The sequence below is a fragment of the Notolepis coatsorum genome, assembly GCF_963971535.1.
Source record: "Notolepis coatsorum genome assembly, chromosome: 2".
In the NCBI taxonomy this organism is placed as follows: Eukaryota; Metazoa; Chordata; class Actinopteri; order Aulopiformes; family Paralepididae; genus Notolepis; species Notolepis coatsorum.
Genome location: NC_140166.1, coordinates 57363131 through 57381572, shown reverse-complemented (window position 1 = coordinate 57381572; position 18442 = coordinate 57363131). Strand labels below are relative to the sequence as shown.

General features: G+C 44.4%; 1 protein-coding gene across 1 annotated transcript in view; it reads right to left on the bottom strand.

Annotated features, from left to right (window-relative positions):
* furina (furin (paired basic amino acid cleaving enzyme) a) overlaps positions 1–17629 on the bottom strand; it is a 173092-nt gene extending 155463 nt beyond the window's left edge. The window contains 2 exon segments of the mRNA XM_084307974.1: positions 1948–2323; positions 17464–17629. Of these exon segments, the coding sequence (XP_084164100.1) occupies positions 1948–2208 (261 nt within the window). The 5' untranslated portion in view covers positions 2209–2323; positions 17464–17629.
* Positions 17630–18442: the final 813 nt, after the last annotated feature.

Below are 18442 nucleotides of genomic sequence, written 5' to 3'. Positions count from 1 at the left end.
AGGGGAGAGGCAGGGGGAGACATGAGGGGAGAGGCAGGGGGAGACGTGTTTGTTTTGTGTATTTTGTATGTTTGTTTTTGTTTTTGCTGCCATTTTGGCCAGGTCTTGCTCGAAAAAGAGATCTTTGATCTCAAGTGACTACCTGGTAAAATAAAGGTTTATATTAAAAAATAAATAAAAAATCAAAATGCACTTTAGTGATCCTTTTCTGCATGTAAAAAAATGCATGATTTTCAGTTTTTGAGAAATGGTCACACTTATCCAAATATGCTATTTTTATGGAAAAGAGTGCAGCTGCAACAGATAGCACTGTAGTGATAATTTTCTGTACTTTTATTTAAAGAAATATGCTATTTGATTTACTACTACAAGCAGTGTAATGTAATTTAGACCTGAAACACCTGTTAATAATGCATTATATAGCTAGCCTGCATATACACACAAATGTGTTTCCCGGTTTCTTAAATAAACATTATTTTGAAAGCAAGCACTTTTGTCATCATTGTAGCAAAAAAGACAGGACCGGAAAAGTCTTTATCGTATGTAGGGGTGCCCTGGAATATCTTATTGAACACAGGGGTGCCTTGGCAGCAGAAAGGTTGAGAACCCTTTGATGCAAATTTGCAATGCATTAGATTAGGGCCTAATGCATTGCAAATTTGCATCAAATTCAAAACAGAGTGATGCACAAAATAACTTAAAAGAAAATAATAATTTAAAACAATGAATAAAGTGTGCATGAAATAATAGGGGAAAGAACGTTAGGAACTTGTTACATTCACCCACACAAGGGCTGAGTAATCACACACCCCCCCCTCTCTCTCTCACACACACACTCTCACACCTCTCTCTCTCACACCTCTCTCTCTCTCTCTCTCTCTCTCTCTCTCTCTCTCTCTCTCTCTCTCTCTCACACACTCTCCCAGCTCTCTTTCTCTCTTGCCCCTTCCTCACTCTCTCACCCCCCTCTCTCTCTCTATCTCTCACACACACACTTCAGAAACAAACATAGTATCAATGAGAGCATCAATAATACACCGAGTGAAGTCTAGTAAAAATAATAATATAAAAAAAAAATATATATATATCTTTTTTGTTTCTTAAAAGTTAATCGTGAGTTAAAAGAAATGGCGTTAATAGAATCGGGCGTTAGCGCGTTAATACCATGTTAACTTTGACAGCCTTAATAAAAACACACCGGTGCTGTAACCTGCGTGTAGCCAGTGAAGTCCAACCCATCAGTGAACAGAGTGAACAGTGATGCGTCCTATAAGGTGAGCTGGAGATACATCACAGAGCGGCGTCACGAAGAGGATGAGTTTGGCTGAGGCAGTAGGACAATGTCACCATAGTCTAGTTGTGACAAATAAAGGGCCATAATAACTACCTGTTTCTGGGAGGCGGGGGAAAAGCATGATTTAACCCTATAGAGAAAAGCAACTGTGAATTTTGATTTTGATTAAAGCATCAATATGATATGTGTCCAGCCAGATGCCAAGGTATTTGTACCTTTCAATAACCTCAATAGAACAACCATCGAGGGTGGAAACAGAGGGGGAGAGAGAGGCAGTTGACCTAGTTGGAGCAAATACCATTGCCTTTGTTTTGCTACCATTCAATAGCAGTTTTGAGTCAATGAGAGTCGGATGCTGCAAGGAGGCAAAATCAGACGGTACATTTGTGACAGAATACATAACTGTATCATCAGCATATATATGGTACCGGGAGTGAGTTAAATGATCACAGATGTTATTTTTTACATATAATAGAAAAAGAAGCGGACCCAAAATTGACCCTTGTGGAACCCCCTTCTTTAAAGTAATTGGATCGGAGACAGAGTCACCAAGCCTAACGCACGGTGTGTACGGCCAAGGAGCTAGCCGCTGAACCAAGCGACCACAACCAGGTAAGGAGGTAGGTAAGGAGGTAGTCAAGGTAAGTACTCACGTGACCGCGGTTGATGAAACCGTGTTTGCTGGCGATGCGCTCTGCTTCCTGCGGACCTGCAGGGATGTGAACGGCCCAGGCGTTGGTGTAGACCTTCGGCCCCAGCGTGTCTCCCGGGCCCGACACCGGCGCGGCTCCCAGGCCCGACACCAGCGCGGCTCCCAGGCCCGACACCAGCAGCAGCACAAGGGGCCACAGCGCCGGCCGACACGCCGGGCCGAGCCTGGGGCCCGTGTGGGGAGACGTAGGGCCCGAAGCCATGGGCTTTCCTACTGCGGGGCAGGGCTCCCAGAGCACAGCGTCTCTCTCTCTCCGACAGGCCGAGGCGGTCCACAGGACATGCAGCGGGAGGAGAGACCTACTGCACACAGCTCACCTGCAGGGGACCACAGGAGGGACGTTATAGATCAGCAGTGATTAGAGCCGTCTTAAATACTTCGACGCTTCGTTCGATGGGCATGGGATTCGAATGGGAAAATACAATTGGAATATATTAAAATATATATATATTCTATTTATATATATATATTTTTTAAATCAACTCTGCCTCTCTTTGTTAACTACAACAAGCAATGCTGTTTGTTATTTAAGATGAGGTCGGACTCGGCACGGACAGATTTGTGTTCATTGTGCTGCTTTTATAAATGGCTTACAATATTTCATGAAAGCAAAAAAGATTTAAAAAGGTTTAAACTTTACAGCACTGACAAAGTTGAACAAAGTGCAGTACAAGTCCCACAACATAAAAAAAAGAAGCTTCGAATTAAAATCGAATCTCGTCCCGGAAGCTTCGAATGCCAAAAATAAATTCGAAGGTCAGCCCTAGCAGTGGTACATATACAGCTGTGATATGAAGCTAGCAGAGTGTAGTGGTACATATACAGGCTGTGATATGAAGCTAGCAAAGTGTAGTGGTACATATACAGCTGTGATATGAAGCTAGCAGAGCGTAGTGGTACATATACAGCTGTGATATGAAGCTAGCAGAGCGTAGTGGTACATATACAGCTGTGATATGAAGCTAGCAGAGTGTAGTGGTACATATACAGCTGTGATATGAAGCTAGCAGAGTGTAGTGGTACATATACAGCTGTGATATGAAGCTAGCAAAGCGTAGTGGTACATATACAGCTGTGATATGAAGCTAGTGTAGGGGTACATATACAGCTGTGATATTAAGCTAGCAAAGTGTAGAGGTACATATACAGCTGTGATATGAAGCTAGCAAAGTGTAGCGGTACATATACAGCTGTGATATGAAGCTAGCAAAGTGTAGTGGTACATATACAGCTGTGATATGAAGCTAGCAAAGTGTAGCGGTACATATACAGCTGTGATATGAAGCTAGCAAAGCGTAGTGGTACATATATACAGCTGTGATATGAAGCTAGCAAAGTGTAGCGGTACATATACAGCTGTGATATGAAGCTAGCAAAGCGTAGTGGTACATATATACAGCTGTGATATGAAGCTAGCAAAGTGTAGTGGTACATATACAGCTGTGATATGAAGCTAGCAAAGTGTAGCGGTACATACAGCTGTGATATGAAGCTAGCAAAGTGTAGCGGTACATACAGCTGTGATATGAAGCTAGCAAAGTGTAGTGGTACATATACAGCTGTGATATGAAGCTAGCAAAGTGTAGTGGTACATATACAGCTGTGATATGAAGCTAGCAGAGTGTAGCGGTACATATACAGGTGTGATATGAAGCTAGCAAAGTGTAGTGGTACATATACAGCTGTGATATGAAGCTAGCAGAGTGTAGCGGTACATATACAGCTGTGATATGAAGCTAGCAAAGTGTAGCGGTACATATACAGCTGTGATATGAAGCTAGCAAAGTGTAGTGGTACATATACAGCTGTGATATGAAGCTAGCAAAGTGTAGTGGTACATATACAGCTGTGATATGAAGCTAGCAGAGTGTAGCGGTACATATACAGCTGTGATATGAAGCTAGCAAAGTGTAGCGGTACATATACAGCTGTGATATGAAGCTAGCAGAGTGTAGTGGTACATATACAGCTGTGATATGAAGCTAGCAAAGTGTAGTGGTACATATACAGCTGTGATATGAAGCTAGCAAAGCGTAGTTAGTGGTACTACAACATGTTGTCCTACCAGGTTTACTTTATAAACAGAAGTTATTTTTGCCGTCGACTAAAGACGCACTTCTTCGATCATTATCTGGAATGAAAAGAAAATCTAACCCTAACTAACCTTACTTACTAACCTGCACTTGTCCTAATATACTAACCTACACTGTAGCACTCAACACTTTGATGAACAGGTTTACTTTATACACAGAAGTTATTAAGCTACACACTACAACATGTTGTCCTACCAGGTTTACTTTATAACCAGAAGCATCAAAAACTATGAACACAACCGCCCAAATTTACCAAGCATAGATCTTCACCCTTCAAACACCTGCCTACCATTCAGTGAGAAATGGCTGCCCGTCTGAAATATGTCTTGAAATATCCATAAAACTCGGGCTCTCAGGGACCAGAGCTTTGATCTAATATAAGCAGAACCAGGTCGTGATCCAACACAGGCACCTCGACAACATATTATGACTAATATGGCTGCATAATATGACTAAACTAAAACAACAATAATAATAATATATTAATAATAGGTCGGTCCAGTGCCTGCAAGGCAGAAAAGTCCCTATGTAAAGTAGGAACTCTAACCCTATACCACACTCACCTTGTCTCTGACAAGTGGTACGTCCCGAAGCCCCTCTTTAACTCACAGACAGAAGGTACCTGCTCGTCGTACCTCCTGAAGCTCCTCTTTAATTACACAGACAGAAGGTACCTGCTCGTCGTACGTCCCGAAGCCCCTCTTTAACTCACAGACAGAAGGTACCTGCTCGTCGTACCTCCTGAAGCTCCTCTTTAACTCACAGACAGAAGGTACCTGCTCGTCGTACCTCCTGAAGCTCCTCTTTAACTCACAGACAGAAGGTACCTGCTCGTCGTACCTCCTGAAGCTCCTCTTTAACTCACAGACAGAAGGTACCTGCTCGTCGTACCTCCTGAAGCTCCTCTTTAACTCACAGACAGAAGGTACCTGCTCGTCGTACCTCCTGAAGCTCCTCTTTACCTCACAGACAGAAGGTACCTGCTCGTCGTACGTCCTGGAGCTCCTCTTTAACCACACAGACAGAAGGTACCTGCTCGTCGTACGTCCTGAAGCTCCTCTTTAACCACACAGACAGAAGGTACCTGCTCGTCGTACCTCCTGGAGCTCCTCTTTAACCACACAGACAGAAGGTACCTGCTCGTCGTACGTCCTGAAGCTCTTCTTTAACTCACAGACAGAAGGTACCTGCTCGTCGTACGTCCTGGAGCTCCTCTTTAACTCACAGACAGAAGGTACCTGCTCGTCGTACGTCCTGAAGCTCCTCTTTAACTCACAGACAGAAGGTACCTGCTCGTCGTACCTCCTGAAGCTCCTCTTTAACTCACAGACAGAAGGTACCTGCTCGTCGTACCTCCTGAAGCTCCTCTTTAACTCACAGACAGAAGGTACCTGCTCGTCGTACCTCCTGAAGCTCCTCTTTAACTCACAGACAGAAGGTACCTGCTCGTCGTACGTCCTGAAGCTCGTCTTTAACTCACAGACAGAAGGTACCTGCTCCCCTGCTCCTGAAGCTCCTCTTTAACCACACATACAGAAGGTACCTGCTCGTCGTACGTCCCGAAGCCCCTCTTTAACTCACAGACAGAAGGTACCTGCTCGTCGTACCTCCTGAAGCTCCTCTCTAACCCTATACCACACTCACCTTGTCTCTGACAAGTGGTACGTCCCGAAGCCCCTCTTTAACTCACAGACAGAAGGTACCTGCTCGTCGTACCTCCTGAAGCCCCTCTTTAACCACACAGACAGAAGGTACCTGCTCGTCGTACCTCCTGAAGCTCCTCTTTAACTCACAGACAGAAGGTACCTGCTCGTCGTACCTCCTGAAGCTCCTCTTTAACTCACAGACAGAAGGTACCTGCTCGTCGTACCTCCTGAAGCTCCTCTTTAACTCACAGACAGAAGGTACCTGCTCGTCGTACGTCCTGAAGCTCTTCTTTAACTCACAGACAGAAGGTACCTGCTCGTCGTACGTCCTGAAGCTCTTCTTTAACTCACAGACAGAAGGTACCTGCTCGTCGTACCTCCTGGAGCTCCTCTTTAACTCACAGACAGAAGGTACCTGCTCGTCGTACGTCCTGAAGCTCTTCTTTAACACACAGACAGAAGGTACCTGCTCGTCGTACGTCCTGAAGCTCTTCTTTAACTCACAGACAGAAGGTACCTGCTCGTCGTACGTCCTGAAGCTCCTCTTTAACACACAGACAGAAGGTACCTGCTCGTCGTACGTCCTGAAGCTCTTCTTTAACTCACAGACAGAAGGTACCTGCTCGTCGTACCTCCTGAAGCTCCTCTTTAACTCACAGACAGAAGGTACCTGCTCGTCGTACCTCCTGAAGCTCCTCTTTAACCACACAGACAGAAGGTACCTGCTCGTCGTACCTCCTGAAGCTCCTCTTTAACCACACAGACAGAAGGTACCTGCTCGTCGTACGTCCCGAAGCCCCTCTTTAACTCACAGACAGAAGGTACCTGCTCGTCGTACCTCCTGAAGCTCCTCTTTAACCACACAGACAGAAGGTACCTGCTCGTTGTACGTCCCGAAGCCCCTCTTTAACTCACAGACAGAAGGTACCTGCTCGTCGTACCTCCTGAAGCTCCTCTTTAACTCACAGACAGAAGGTACCTGCTCGTCGTACCTCCTGAAGCTCCTCTTTAACTCACAGACAGAAGGTACCTGCTCGTCGTACCTCCTGAAGCTCCTCTTTAACCACACAGACAGAAGGTACCTGCTCGTCGTACCTCCTGAAGCTCTTCTTTAACTCACAGACAGAAGGTACCTGCTCGTCGTACCTCCTGAAGCTCCTCTTTAACCACACAGACAGAAGGTACCTGCTCATCGTACCTCCTGAAGCTCCTCTTTAACCTCACAGACAGAAGGTACCTGCTCGTCGTACCTCCTGAAGCTCCTCTTTAACTCACAGACAGAAGGTACCTGCTCGTCGTACCTCCTCTTTAACTCACAGACAGAAGGTACCTGCTCGTCGTACGTCCCGAAGCCCCTCTTTAACTCACAGACAGAAGGTACCTGCTCGTCGTACCTCCTGAAGCTCCTCTTTAACTCACAGACAGAAGGTACCTGCTCGTCGTACCTCCTGAAGCTCCTCTTTAACTCACAGACAGAAGGTACCTGCTCGTCGTACCTCCTGAAGCTCCTCTTTAACTCACAGACAGAAGGTACCTGCTCGTCGTACCTCCTGAAGCTCCTCTTTAACTCACAGACAGAAGGTACCTGCTCGTCGTACCTCCTGAAGCTCCTCTTTAACTCACAGACAGAAGGTACCTGCTCGTCGTACCTCCTGAAGCTCCTCTTTAACTCACAGACAGAAGGTACCTGCTCGTCGTACCTCCTGAAGCTCCTCTTTAACTCACAGACAGAAGGTACCTGCTCGTCGTACCTCCTGAAGCTCCTCTTTAACTCACAGACAGAAGGTACCTGCTCGTCGTACGTCCTGGAGCTCCTCTTTAACTCACAGACAGAAGGTACCTGCTCGTCGTACCTCCTGAAGCTCCTCTTTAACTCACAGACAGAAGGTACCTGCTCGTCGTACCTCCTGAAGCTCCTCTTTAACTCACAGACAGAAGGTACCTGCTCGTCGTACCTCCTGAAGCTCCTCTTTAACTCACAGACAGAAGGTACCTGCTCGTCGTACCTCCTGAAGCTCCTCTTTAACTCACAGACAGAAGGTACCTGCTCGTCGTACCTCCTGAAGCTCCTCTTTAACTCACAGACAGAAGGTACCTGCTCGTCGTACCTCCTGAAGCTCCTCTTTAACTCACAGACAGAAGGTACCTGCTCGTCGTACCTCCTGAAGCTCCTCTTTAACTCACAGACAGAAGGTACCTGCTCGTCGTACCTCCTGAAGCTCCTCTTTAACTCACAGACAGAAGGTACCTGCTCGTCGTACGTCCTGGAGCTCCTCTTTAACTCACAGACAGAAGGTACCTGCTCGTCGTACGTCCTGGAGCTCCTCTTTAACTCACAGACAGAAGGTACCTGCTCGTCGTACGTCCTGAAGCTCCTCTTTAACCACACAGACAGAAGGTACCTGCTCGTCGTACCTCCTGAAGCTCCTCTTTAACTCACAGACAGAAGGTACCTGCTCGTCGTACCTCCTGAAGCTCCTCTTTAACTCACAGACAGAAGGTACCTGCTCGTCGTACGTCCTGAAGCTCCTCTTTAACTCACAGACAGAAGGTACCTGCTCGTCGTACGTCCTGGAGCTCCTCTTTAACCAAACAGACAGAAGGTACCTGCTCGTCGTACCTCCTGAAGCTCCTCTTTAACTCACAGACAGAAGGTACCTGCTCGTCGTACCTCCTGAAGCTCCTCTTTAACCACACAGACAGAAGGTACCTGCTCGTCGTACGTCCAGGAGCTCCTCTTTAACCACACAGACAGAAGGTACCTGCTCGTCGTACCTCCTGAAGCTCCTCTTTAACTCACAGACAGAAGGTACCTGCTCGTCGTACCTCCTGAAGCTCCTCTTTAACCACACAGACAGAAGGTACCTGCTCGTCGTACCTCCTGAAGCTCCTCTTTAACTCACAGACAGAAGGTACCTGCTCGTCGTACCTCCTGAAGCTCCTCTTTAACTCACAGACAGAAGGTACCTGCTCGTCGTACCTCCTGAAGCTCCTCTTTAACTCACAGACAGAAGGTACCTGCTCGTCGTACGTCCTGAAGCTCCTCTTTAACCACACAGACAGAAGGTACCTGCTCGTCGTACCTCCTGAAGCTCCTCTTTAACTCACAGACAGAAGGTACCTGCTCGTCGTACGTCCTGGAGCTCCTCTTTAACTCACAGACAGAAGGTACCTGCTCGTCGTACCTCCTGAAGCTCCTCTTTAACTCAAAGACAGAAGGTACCTGCTCGTCGTACGTCCTGAAGCCCCTCTTTAACCACACAGACAGAAGGTACCTGCTCGTCGTACCTCCTGAAGCTCCTCTTTAACTCACAGACAGAAGGTACCTGCTCGTCGTACCTCCTGGAGCTCCTCTTTAACTCACAGACAGAAGGTACCTGCTCGTTGTACGTCCTGGAGCTCCTCTTTAACCACACAGACAGAAGGTACCTGCTCGTCGTACCTCCTGAAGCTCCTCTTTAACCACACAGACAGAAGGTACCTGCTCGTCGTACGTCCTGGAGCTCCTCTTTAACCACACAGACAGAAGGTACCTGCTTGTCGTACCTCCTGAAGCTCCTCTTTAACTCACAGACAGAAGGTACCTGCTCGTCGTACCTCCTGAAGCTCCTCTTTAACCACACAGACAGAAGGTACCTGCTCGTCGTACCTCCTGAAGCTCCTCTTTAACTCACAGACAGAAGGTACCTGCTCGTCGTACGTCCTGGAGCTCCTCTTTAACCTCACACACAGACAGCGGCTCAAAGTGCAGCGCTCGTTGTGACCTCACACATGGGCGTCCGTCCACTTAGCCGAGGTTTTAAACGTCAGAGTAAAAAAAACCACACGCCGCGGAATAACAAGAACAATTTCACTGCCACAGAAAGACAAAGGAGCATTCCAACAGAAAGGACTAATGATACCCGGTCCATCAACTAAAAGCCCACAATTATCAGCTTAAGTTCACGAGTGGAGAGAATGACAGGCATCTGAAATGTGAAATGTGACCGGCTCTGTGTCGTCAGAACTACAACAACACCTCAGTATCATCATCCTGCACATTATGAGGATTATGTGTTTCTCAATAGGATTATAAAAACCACACAGGCTGCAACCCCGGGTTCCAGATCATGATGATTGTGAGAGCAGCACATTATTATAGGAAGAAGAGGAAGAAAGAGAAGAAGAAATAATCCCTTTAGCCTTTAAACTGAGCTCTTTAGTCTGGACAGTCTGATCTCTCACTCACACCTACCCCGTTTCATGTTGTGTATTTTTATATTTCTTATTTTTTTATCTTACTTGTTAATAATAATAATAAACTTTATTTGTACAGCACCTTTCATACAGAAACTGCAGCTCAAAGTGCTTCACAACAGAAAAAAAGCCAGGCACAAAATGAGCACATAAAGTGCAGACATATAAAATCACAGTTTTTCACATTAGGATCTAACATCCCAACAGGCCGCCCGCCTAGTTTACGATTTGATTCAGTTTTAAAAATAGACAATAATAAAAAGAGTAAGATAGTGCAATAGTGCAGTGCAATAAAGTATTAGAATAGAATAGACATCAAATGAGCACATAAAGTGCAGACATATAAAATTAAAAATTAAAATAAAAAAAATAATACAATAGTTGCTGTATTTGTATTGCTTTCTTTAGGCATAACCATCATGTGCTCATATTACTGTGGCTCTATGGAAACGGGGCCCGACGACCAGGAAGTCACTTCCACTGAGGACACGCTTCCATGCAGAGATCAAGACTGTCGGGACGGATTCATTCCAGCTAGTGCCCAGTGCCTCCACTCAGCGAGATTTACTACATCCATCCACCACAAGTCCTGCCCCCCAACACGTCACGCTATACATGTCACTCACACCCCGACACTCAACTAACCGCCTCGACCAGTCCTTCATACCAGCGGCCATCAGGCTCCACAACAGTGGGCAGGGACTGCTGCCAGACATCCAACTACAACTACTAGGAACCTAAAAGGACAATAACACTACCTTATGCATACTGCACCTTATATTGACTTGTTATATTGTTTACACTGCTTGTTTTTACTACCTGTACCTCCCCTCCCCCTCCCCCATGCTGCTATGCTGACTGGATTTCCCCAAGGGGATCAATAAAGGAATATCTTATCTTACACCTGCATATAACCCATATAACTCTGTATGATAGCATGTACAATAATGCTGTGGGGTGGACGGTATGGTCTAAAATTTATATCACGGTATAATTTGAAGCATAGACGGTAACGGTATATATCACGGTATCATCGTTTTTGATTAAAAAAAAATTATTTTATTTTATATAATTTTTTATTTTTTTTTATAAAATATATATATTATATAATTAGACTTGTACTTGTATTATCTGCGAGACATCGCCACCATGCAACAAGCTCCACTGTCTGTGTGTACTCTAGTAGCCTCCAGCTACGGCCAGGATTCTCCGGAGCTGCACCTGGACCTATACACCAGGCCTGTACAGTGCGACATATATATCGCACGTGCGACACTGACGTCAGTCTGTGCGATGAATGAATTGACTTTAGTAGCACTGGTGCGATGGCCCGTGGCGCAAGCAAAAAAAAAGAAAGTGTGACGGTAAATTGAATGGACCACAGCGCCACGCTATCCACTTGGTACTTGTAGTCTCGTGCGATTAAAAACAATGTCCCGTCTCGCGTAGAGTCCATAATCAAACACCAAATCCCATAATCCCTAGCGAACAATATCCCCGCGACTAAATTGCGAGCTCAATGTACACTGACTGGGTGACTTCGACAAGATGAAGCGCTTTTTTAAGGTATTAAATCCAACAAAAGAAGTACAAGATCAAAACCCCAAACGAGCCTGAGAGGGACCACCGTTAATAGAAACGAGACAAAAGGAGAAGATTAACAAGATGTACAGATATAACGCAGAGTGGGAAAATGATTTTCCGTGGATATTTTTTAATGAGGAAGCACAGCTATTATTATTCTGTCACTGGTGCCGGGAGACTCCAGAAAAGATCCGATCAGAGAATCCCTATGTCGCGGGTAACAATATCCTAAAAAGGGATAACATTAATAAACACAATACGTCCCATCGACACGTTCTTGCCCGGGATGCCTTCAACGCTAAATAAACTCCTGAGCGGGCCGGCACCCTCTTGCACTCGCTGACTAAACACGACCAGAGCGGATGATGCTGATCTCCGTGAGGTAAAGTTTAAGATGAATGTGACATATTGCATCGCCAAGGAAGAAATGCTGTTCACTAAATTTAAGCCGCTAATTTTACTCTGTAAAAAGAACTCCATCGTATGGCTACTTAAAATTCCCCTCCGGGATCAATAAAGTATTAATTATCTATCTATCAATCAATCTATCTATCTAATAACGAGACAATATGCAAATAAGGTAATAATAATAATAATAATAATTAATTTAATTTATAAAGCCCTTTTCATTCATGCAGAGTTCCTTGTACTTAGTTCTGATTAATGCAATAGTGTGTGTGTGTGTGTGTGTGTGTGTGTGTGTGTGTGTGTGTGTGTGTGTGGATCTGAAAAAGTGGCCAGCAGACATGATGCTGGAACTGTGACACGTGTGCAGTGCACACACACACACGCACGCACACACACACACGAATAATTATAATAATAATAATAATAATACATTTATTTATTTGGTTCCACAAATATGTACAGGTGTTTGTATGCATTATATCTATTTGTTATGTTGGTTTATAGGTGTTTCTAGGTTGGTTTCTAGCTTTCCCTGTAATCTGAGTCCACACCAGCGCTGCCTGGTCTCGGACTGCTTCATATCGGTTATATGGTTATGTCCTTGTTCTTTTTGTTTTACATTATGGGCAAATAAAGAAAGAATTTGTCTAAAAGCATTTCTTGTTAAAGTTTGGATTTTGTGTGCCCTGTATGCAAGATTCATGTCCCTTGCCAGTCACATACCTATTTAAGTAATGAACTGCACTACTTGTGGTTGTTTTTAGAGATTTTAGAGACGTTTTATACTCGTGCTACAAGATTTTGGCCTGTGCTACAAAACTATCAACCTCTGTAGCACCAGTGCTATGTGCAAAAAAAGTTAACGTACAGCCCTGCTATACACAAGTAGCCTCGAGCAGAGCTACGGCCAGGATTCTCCGGCGCTGCACCTGGACCCTATTGTATTGGTATAACGTTACTTAACTGTGCTCAGCAAGCCCTCAGCTCGAATACGCATCGAATCAGTGTTATAAGACATTGATATCAGGAGCTATCTGTAGCTACTGCTAGCCGGATATATAACGTTAATACAACGCCTCAGTGAATTATTTAGTTCAATGGGACATTTCGTTTTGAACGGTGAACTAACTTGCGTTAACGTGAGCTAACAGCTAACAGGTAGCACACACGTCTCTACTAGACTTTGTGGAGCGTTTGTTGATGTCAGGAGCTATCGGTAGCTGGCCGACTAGATACCGTTCGGTTAGACAATGCCTCATCATGTATTAAACTAAAAGTGAATAGTTGACTGGGTCATTTTGTAACGGTAGCTAAGCTAACGTTAGCTCAGGGAGATGCCGCCGTCCTTCCGTGTCCCGTCCCACTAGACTACTAGACCCGTGTTTACATGCGTGCGGTAGGGGCTGGCACGCCCACTGCGCGAAGCCTCCTAAATAACTTTTTCCAGTTCGCACATATCTATTATCTATGACTAATTATATCTATTTTTAGGGGCAAATGCGAGTGAAAGTCGCGCTGTGGTTACATGACGTCATTGCTATTTTAGAGCTGCACTACCGGTTACACGGTATAGTCAAAATCCATACCGTAGAGCAAATTTATACCGTTTATACCGTATACCGTTTATACCGTCCACCCCCGTATGCCGTATATATATATATTTATCCACAACAGTCTGTATATATACCTGCATATAATCCTTTTTACATATATTATTATTGCACTTTACTGTTACATTTGCACTCTGGTTGGATGCCAAACTTCTTTTAGTTGTACTGTACTTGTGCTGCATGATGAGTCCGACAATACATTTGAATCCAATCTAATCAATACGTCCGGCTACATGACAACCATACAGGCCTGCCACTTTAATTCGATTTTTGTTCAAGGTTTGAGATGTGTCACAATCCAAACGTGTCATAATCCGCAGATCATGAGGACATAACCGGCAGATCATTAACTATCACTACGACCGTCAGGGTGCATCAAAGCTGTTGTTATCGATCAGCTTAGCTGAAGTAGCAGCCTCAAACATACATAACTGCATGTTTTTGTATAGTAGTATAGTATAGTTACATATAGCATAACTGTATGTTTTTGTATAGTATAGTTAGTATAGTATAGTTACATATATAGCATAACTGTATGTTTTTGTATAGTATAGTTAGTATAGTTACATATAGCATAACTGTATGTTTTTGTATAGTATAGTTAGTATAGTTCAAGTTCTTTAATAGTTGTCATACAGAAGTATAGTTACATGATATAGCAATGTGTTAAATGTGTTCGATTCGATACATAGATTTGAATTATGTTAGAATTGATTATAATCTAAATTTTAAAAAAAAATCTTTATTTTTTTAATGTTTTTTTTTGTGTGTATAGTTTTTATTGACCTATAGTCCATTCATGCTGAGTGAATCAGTTCCCCCAGCCACATTTGTGTATTCAACATATTTTGGGGAATTAACTGATAGAAAATTAATCGAATCGAGGTCAAATGAAGAGATTTCATGATGCATTGAATCGTTGCCTGAAGAATCGTAATCGAATCGTTACACCCCTAATATTAGTGTATATAGGACTCATACCTTTAATTCCTAAGCTTAGCATTGTATTGCATTTTATCTTAGTACCTTTTATCATGTCTATTTTATTATCTATTCTATTTTATTCTATTATTATTGTATTCTTTTGCACAATCGAAGCGGGCATGGCCACCTTCATTTCACTATATGTCTCGTGTATCTATGTGATAAATAAATCTCTTGAATCTTGAAGGAGGCCTGAGCTGTTGTTGTAGTTTTCTTTACAGAGAAACGTTACAAACAGCTTCTTCTAAAAGGTTCCTCAATCCATTTGTGGAGTAACACCAACACCACGCTAGTTCAGCACCCCGCCCGCCGCGCCACGTTGGTTGGGTCTGGTAACAACACGTAGTCATTGATCAGTGACCGGCTAGGCTCTGATCGGATTAATAATCCTATTGTGACGTAACAGTTTGTATCTGTTTCTATCAGCGACTTGATACAATGTAGCGTCAGTGGTTCCCAAAGTCGGGGTCGCGACCCAAAGGTGGGCCGCGAGCAGCCACGGATGGGCCGCGAGATGATTTAAAAAAAAATAATAATAATAAAATAAAATAAAAAAAAAATTATTTTTTATTTTATTTTTTTATTTTTTTTGTCAGGCCACTGAACTTAGAAGCAGGCCAGGACGCGTTTTCCTTAATGCCAAGCAAGCAGTGCAAAAATGCTTCCGCGCATGAAAGGCGCATTACTGCACGCCACTACGGTAAATTTTTGCACTGCTTGCTTGGCATAAAGCTACACGCGGCCAGGACAGTGTTTCTAGTTGTATTCTAAAATTCTATTCTATTGTATTCTAAAATGTGACTATATGGTTTTATATTAACTTAATAAATAAACAAAAACGAAAAATCTACCTAATTCAACGAACATTTCAAAACTAAATAACAGATTATGCACATAAAACGCTGAAAACAACCGAAGCAACAATAGTATTTTAATGAGGCTATTATTATTATCATTATTATTTTGCAACAAGTTAGCCCTCTCATAAATAGCACATATAAATGAATAACTAACTTGAACTAACTTAATAGGATTGAAGTGATATTTGGCTTAAAAAATCGGTCGCCTGACAAAAAAGAAAAAAAGAAAAGCCAGACGATGTGCATTGGGCCGCGGCTCTCTGACGCCTTATTTTCTGGGTCCCGGCCTGAAAAGTTTGGGAACCCCTGGTCTAGAACACGTGCCTCTGACCCCATCACCTTTGACCCCATTATCTCTGACCCCATCCTCTCTGCCCCTGAAACCCTCTGACCCTGAAACCTCTCTGACCCCATCCTCTCTGACCCCATCCTCTCTGACCCTGAAACCTCTCTGACCCCATCCTCTCTGACCCTGAAACCTCTCTGACCCTGAAACCTCTCTGACCCCATCCTCTCTGACCCTGAAACCTCTCTGACCCTGAAACCTCTCTGACCCTGAAACCTCTCTGACCCTGAAACCCTCTGGTCCTGAAACCCTCTGACCCCATCCTCTCTGACCCTGAAACCCTCTGGTCCTGAAACCCTCTGGTCCTGAAACCTCTCTGACCCTGAAACCTCTCTGACCCCATCCTCTCTGACCCTGAAACCTCTCTGACCCTGAAACCTCTCTGACCACATCCTCTCTGACCCTGAAACCTCTCTGACCACATCCTCTCTGACCCTGAAACCTCTCTGACCACATCCTCTCTGACCCTGAAACCTCTCTGACCACATCCTCTCTGACCCTGAAACCTCTCTGACCACATCCTCTCTGACCCTGAAACCTCTCTGACCACATCCTCTCGGACCCTGAAACCCCCTGACCACATCCTCTCGGACCCTGAAACCCCCTGACCACATCCTCTCTGACCCTGAAACCCCCTGACCACATCCTCTCTGACCCTGAAACCTCTCTGACCACATCCTCTCTGACCCTGAAACCTCTCTGACCACATCCTCTCTGACCCCGAAACCCCCTGACCACATCCTCTCTGACCCTGAAACCCCCTGACCACATCCTCTCTGACCCTGAAACCTCTCTGACCCTGAAACCTCTCTGACCCTGAAACCTCTCTGACCACATCCTCTCTGACCCTGAAACCTCTCTGACCACATCCTCTCTGACCCTGAAACCTCTCTGACCACATCCTCTCGGACCCTGAAACCCCCTGACCACATCCTCTCTGACCCTGAAACCCCCTGACCACATCCTCTCTGACCCTGAAACCCCCTGACCACATCCTCTCTGACCCTGAAACCCCCTGACCACATCCTCTCTGACCCTGAAACCCCCTGACCACATCCTCTCTGACCCTGAAACCTCTCTGACCACATCCTCTCTGACCCTGAAACCCCTGACCACATCCTCTCTGACCCTGAAACCCCCTGACCACATCCTCTGACCCTGAAACCCCCTGACCACATCCTCTCTGACCCTGAAACCCCCTGACCACATCCTCTCTGACCCTGAAACCCCCTGACCACATCCTCTCTGACCCTGAAACCCCCTGACCACATCCTCTCTGACCCTGAAACCTCTCTGGTCCTGAAACTCTACTCAGTGATCCTGATGAACCCCCCCCCCCCCCCCCCCCCCCCGGTCTGACCACTAACACTCACATCAAGAAGTAGATCCTAATACATCTCGTTTAAAAAAAAACACAACAACAACAACAAACTCCGCAGCGGCTTCACGGAACAGAGACGCAGCACCGGAGAACAACAACCGGAGAGCGGATCTATAATAACAACAACAACAACAACAGCGTTTATCTTCTTCTAACCGGGACGGTCCCGTCGTTACGTACCGGAGGAGGAGGGGGGGGGGGAGGGAGGAGGGGGGGGGGGGCAGCACAGGATAATAAACGGACTCGAACTCACGAGAAACTAAGAGAGAAACGTGTGAAACTAACTTTCCCCGGTCGGTCAACACTCACCGTGTCTCCGTGTTTACATGGCGCTGCGCGGGTCGGTGTCTCTCTCTCTCTCGGTACCGGAGGTCTCCTCGGGCTCTCCGTCAGCAGCGAGCGGGACAGATATTAATATAATACTGTCTCTCTGCTATTAATACTCATGGTGGTGAGACTGAGACTAGCATCACATCCAGGCTGAGTGGAGTGAGCGTCCCCCCCCCACAACACAACCACAGCAGCCCCCAGGAAACACGTCACGGCGTCACGGACATGAACACGCCCACTGCTGGTTGTTACACACTACTAGATGCTGTGAGACCGCCATCTAGCGGCGAGAGGCCGCAGGGACACGCTGTTTGATTGATTGATTGATTGATTGATTGATTGATTGATTGATTGATTGATTGATTGATTGATTGATTGATTGATTGAAAACGTTATTAACAGATTGCAGAATGGGTACAATACAGTACGGCTCAATACACACAATTGTTAAGGGGGTGCAGACCAGAGAAAGACTTTCGTCTTGTTTACATCAGGGTCCCCCATTTTCAATTCATCATAACATTTATGACATACATGATGACATACAGAGAGACATGTGTGTGCGCGCGCTGCTGTGTCATTAACTTATTTACTTGTCATTAATATTTGGGTTTCTAGATGCCTTTTCAATTCTCTTTTGAAACTTGATTTTGTTTTGTTCAACTCTCCTGTGACCAACCATAGATATATATAATTATATTTATATGCCTGTGACGACGTGGGAGTTGCATATAATAATAATAATAATAATAATAATAATAATAATAATAATAATAATAATAATAATAATAATAATAATAATAATAATAATAATAATAATAATAATAATAATAATAATAATAATAATAATAATAATAATAATAATAATAATAATAATAATAATAATAATTAATAATAATAATAATAATAATAATAATAATAATAATAATAATAATAATAATAATAATTATTATTATTA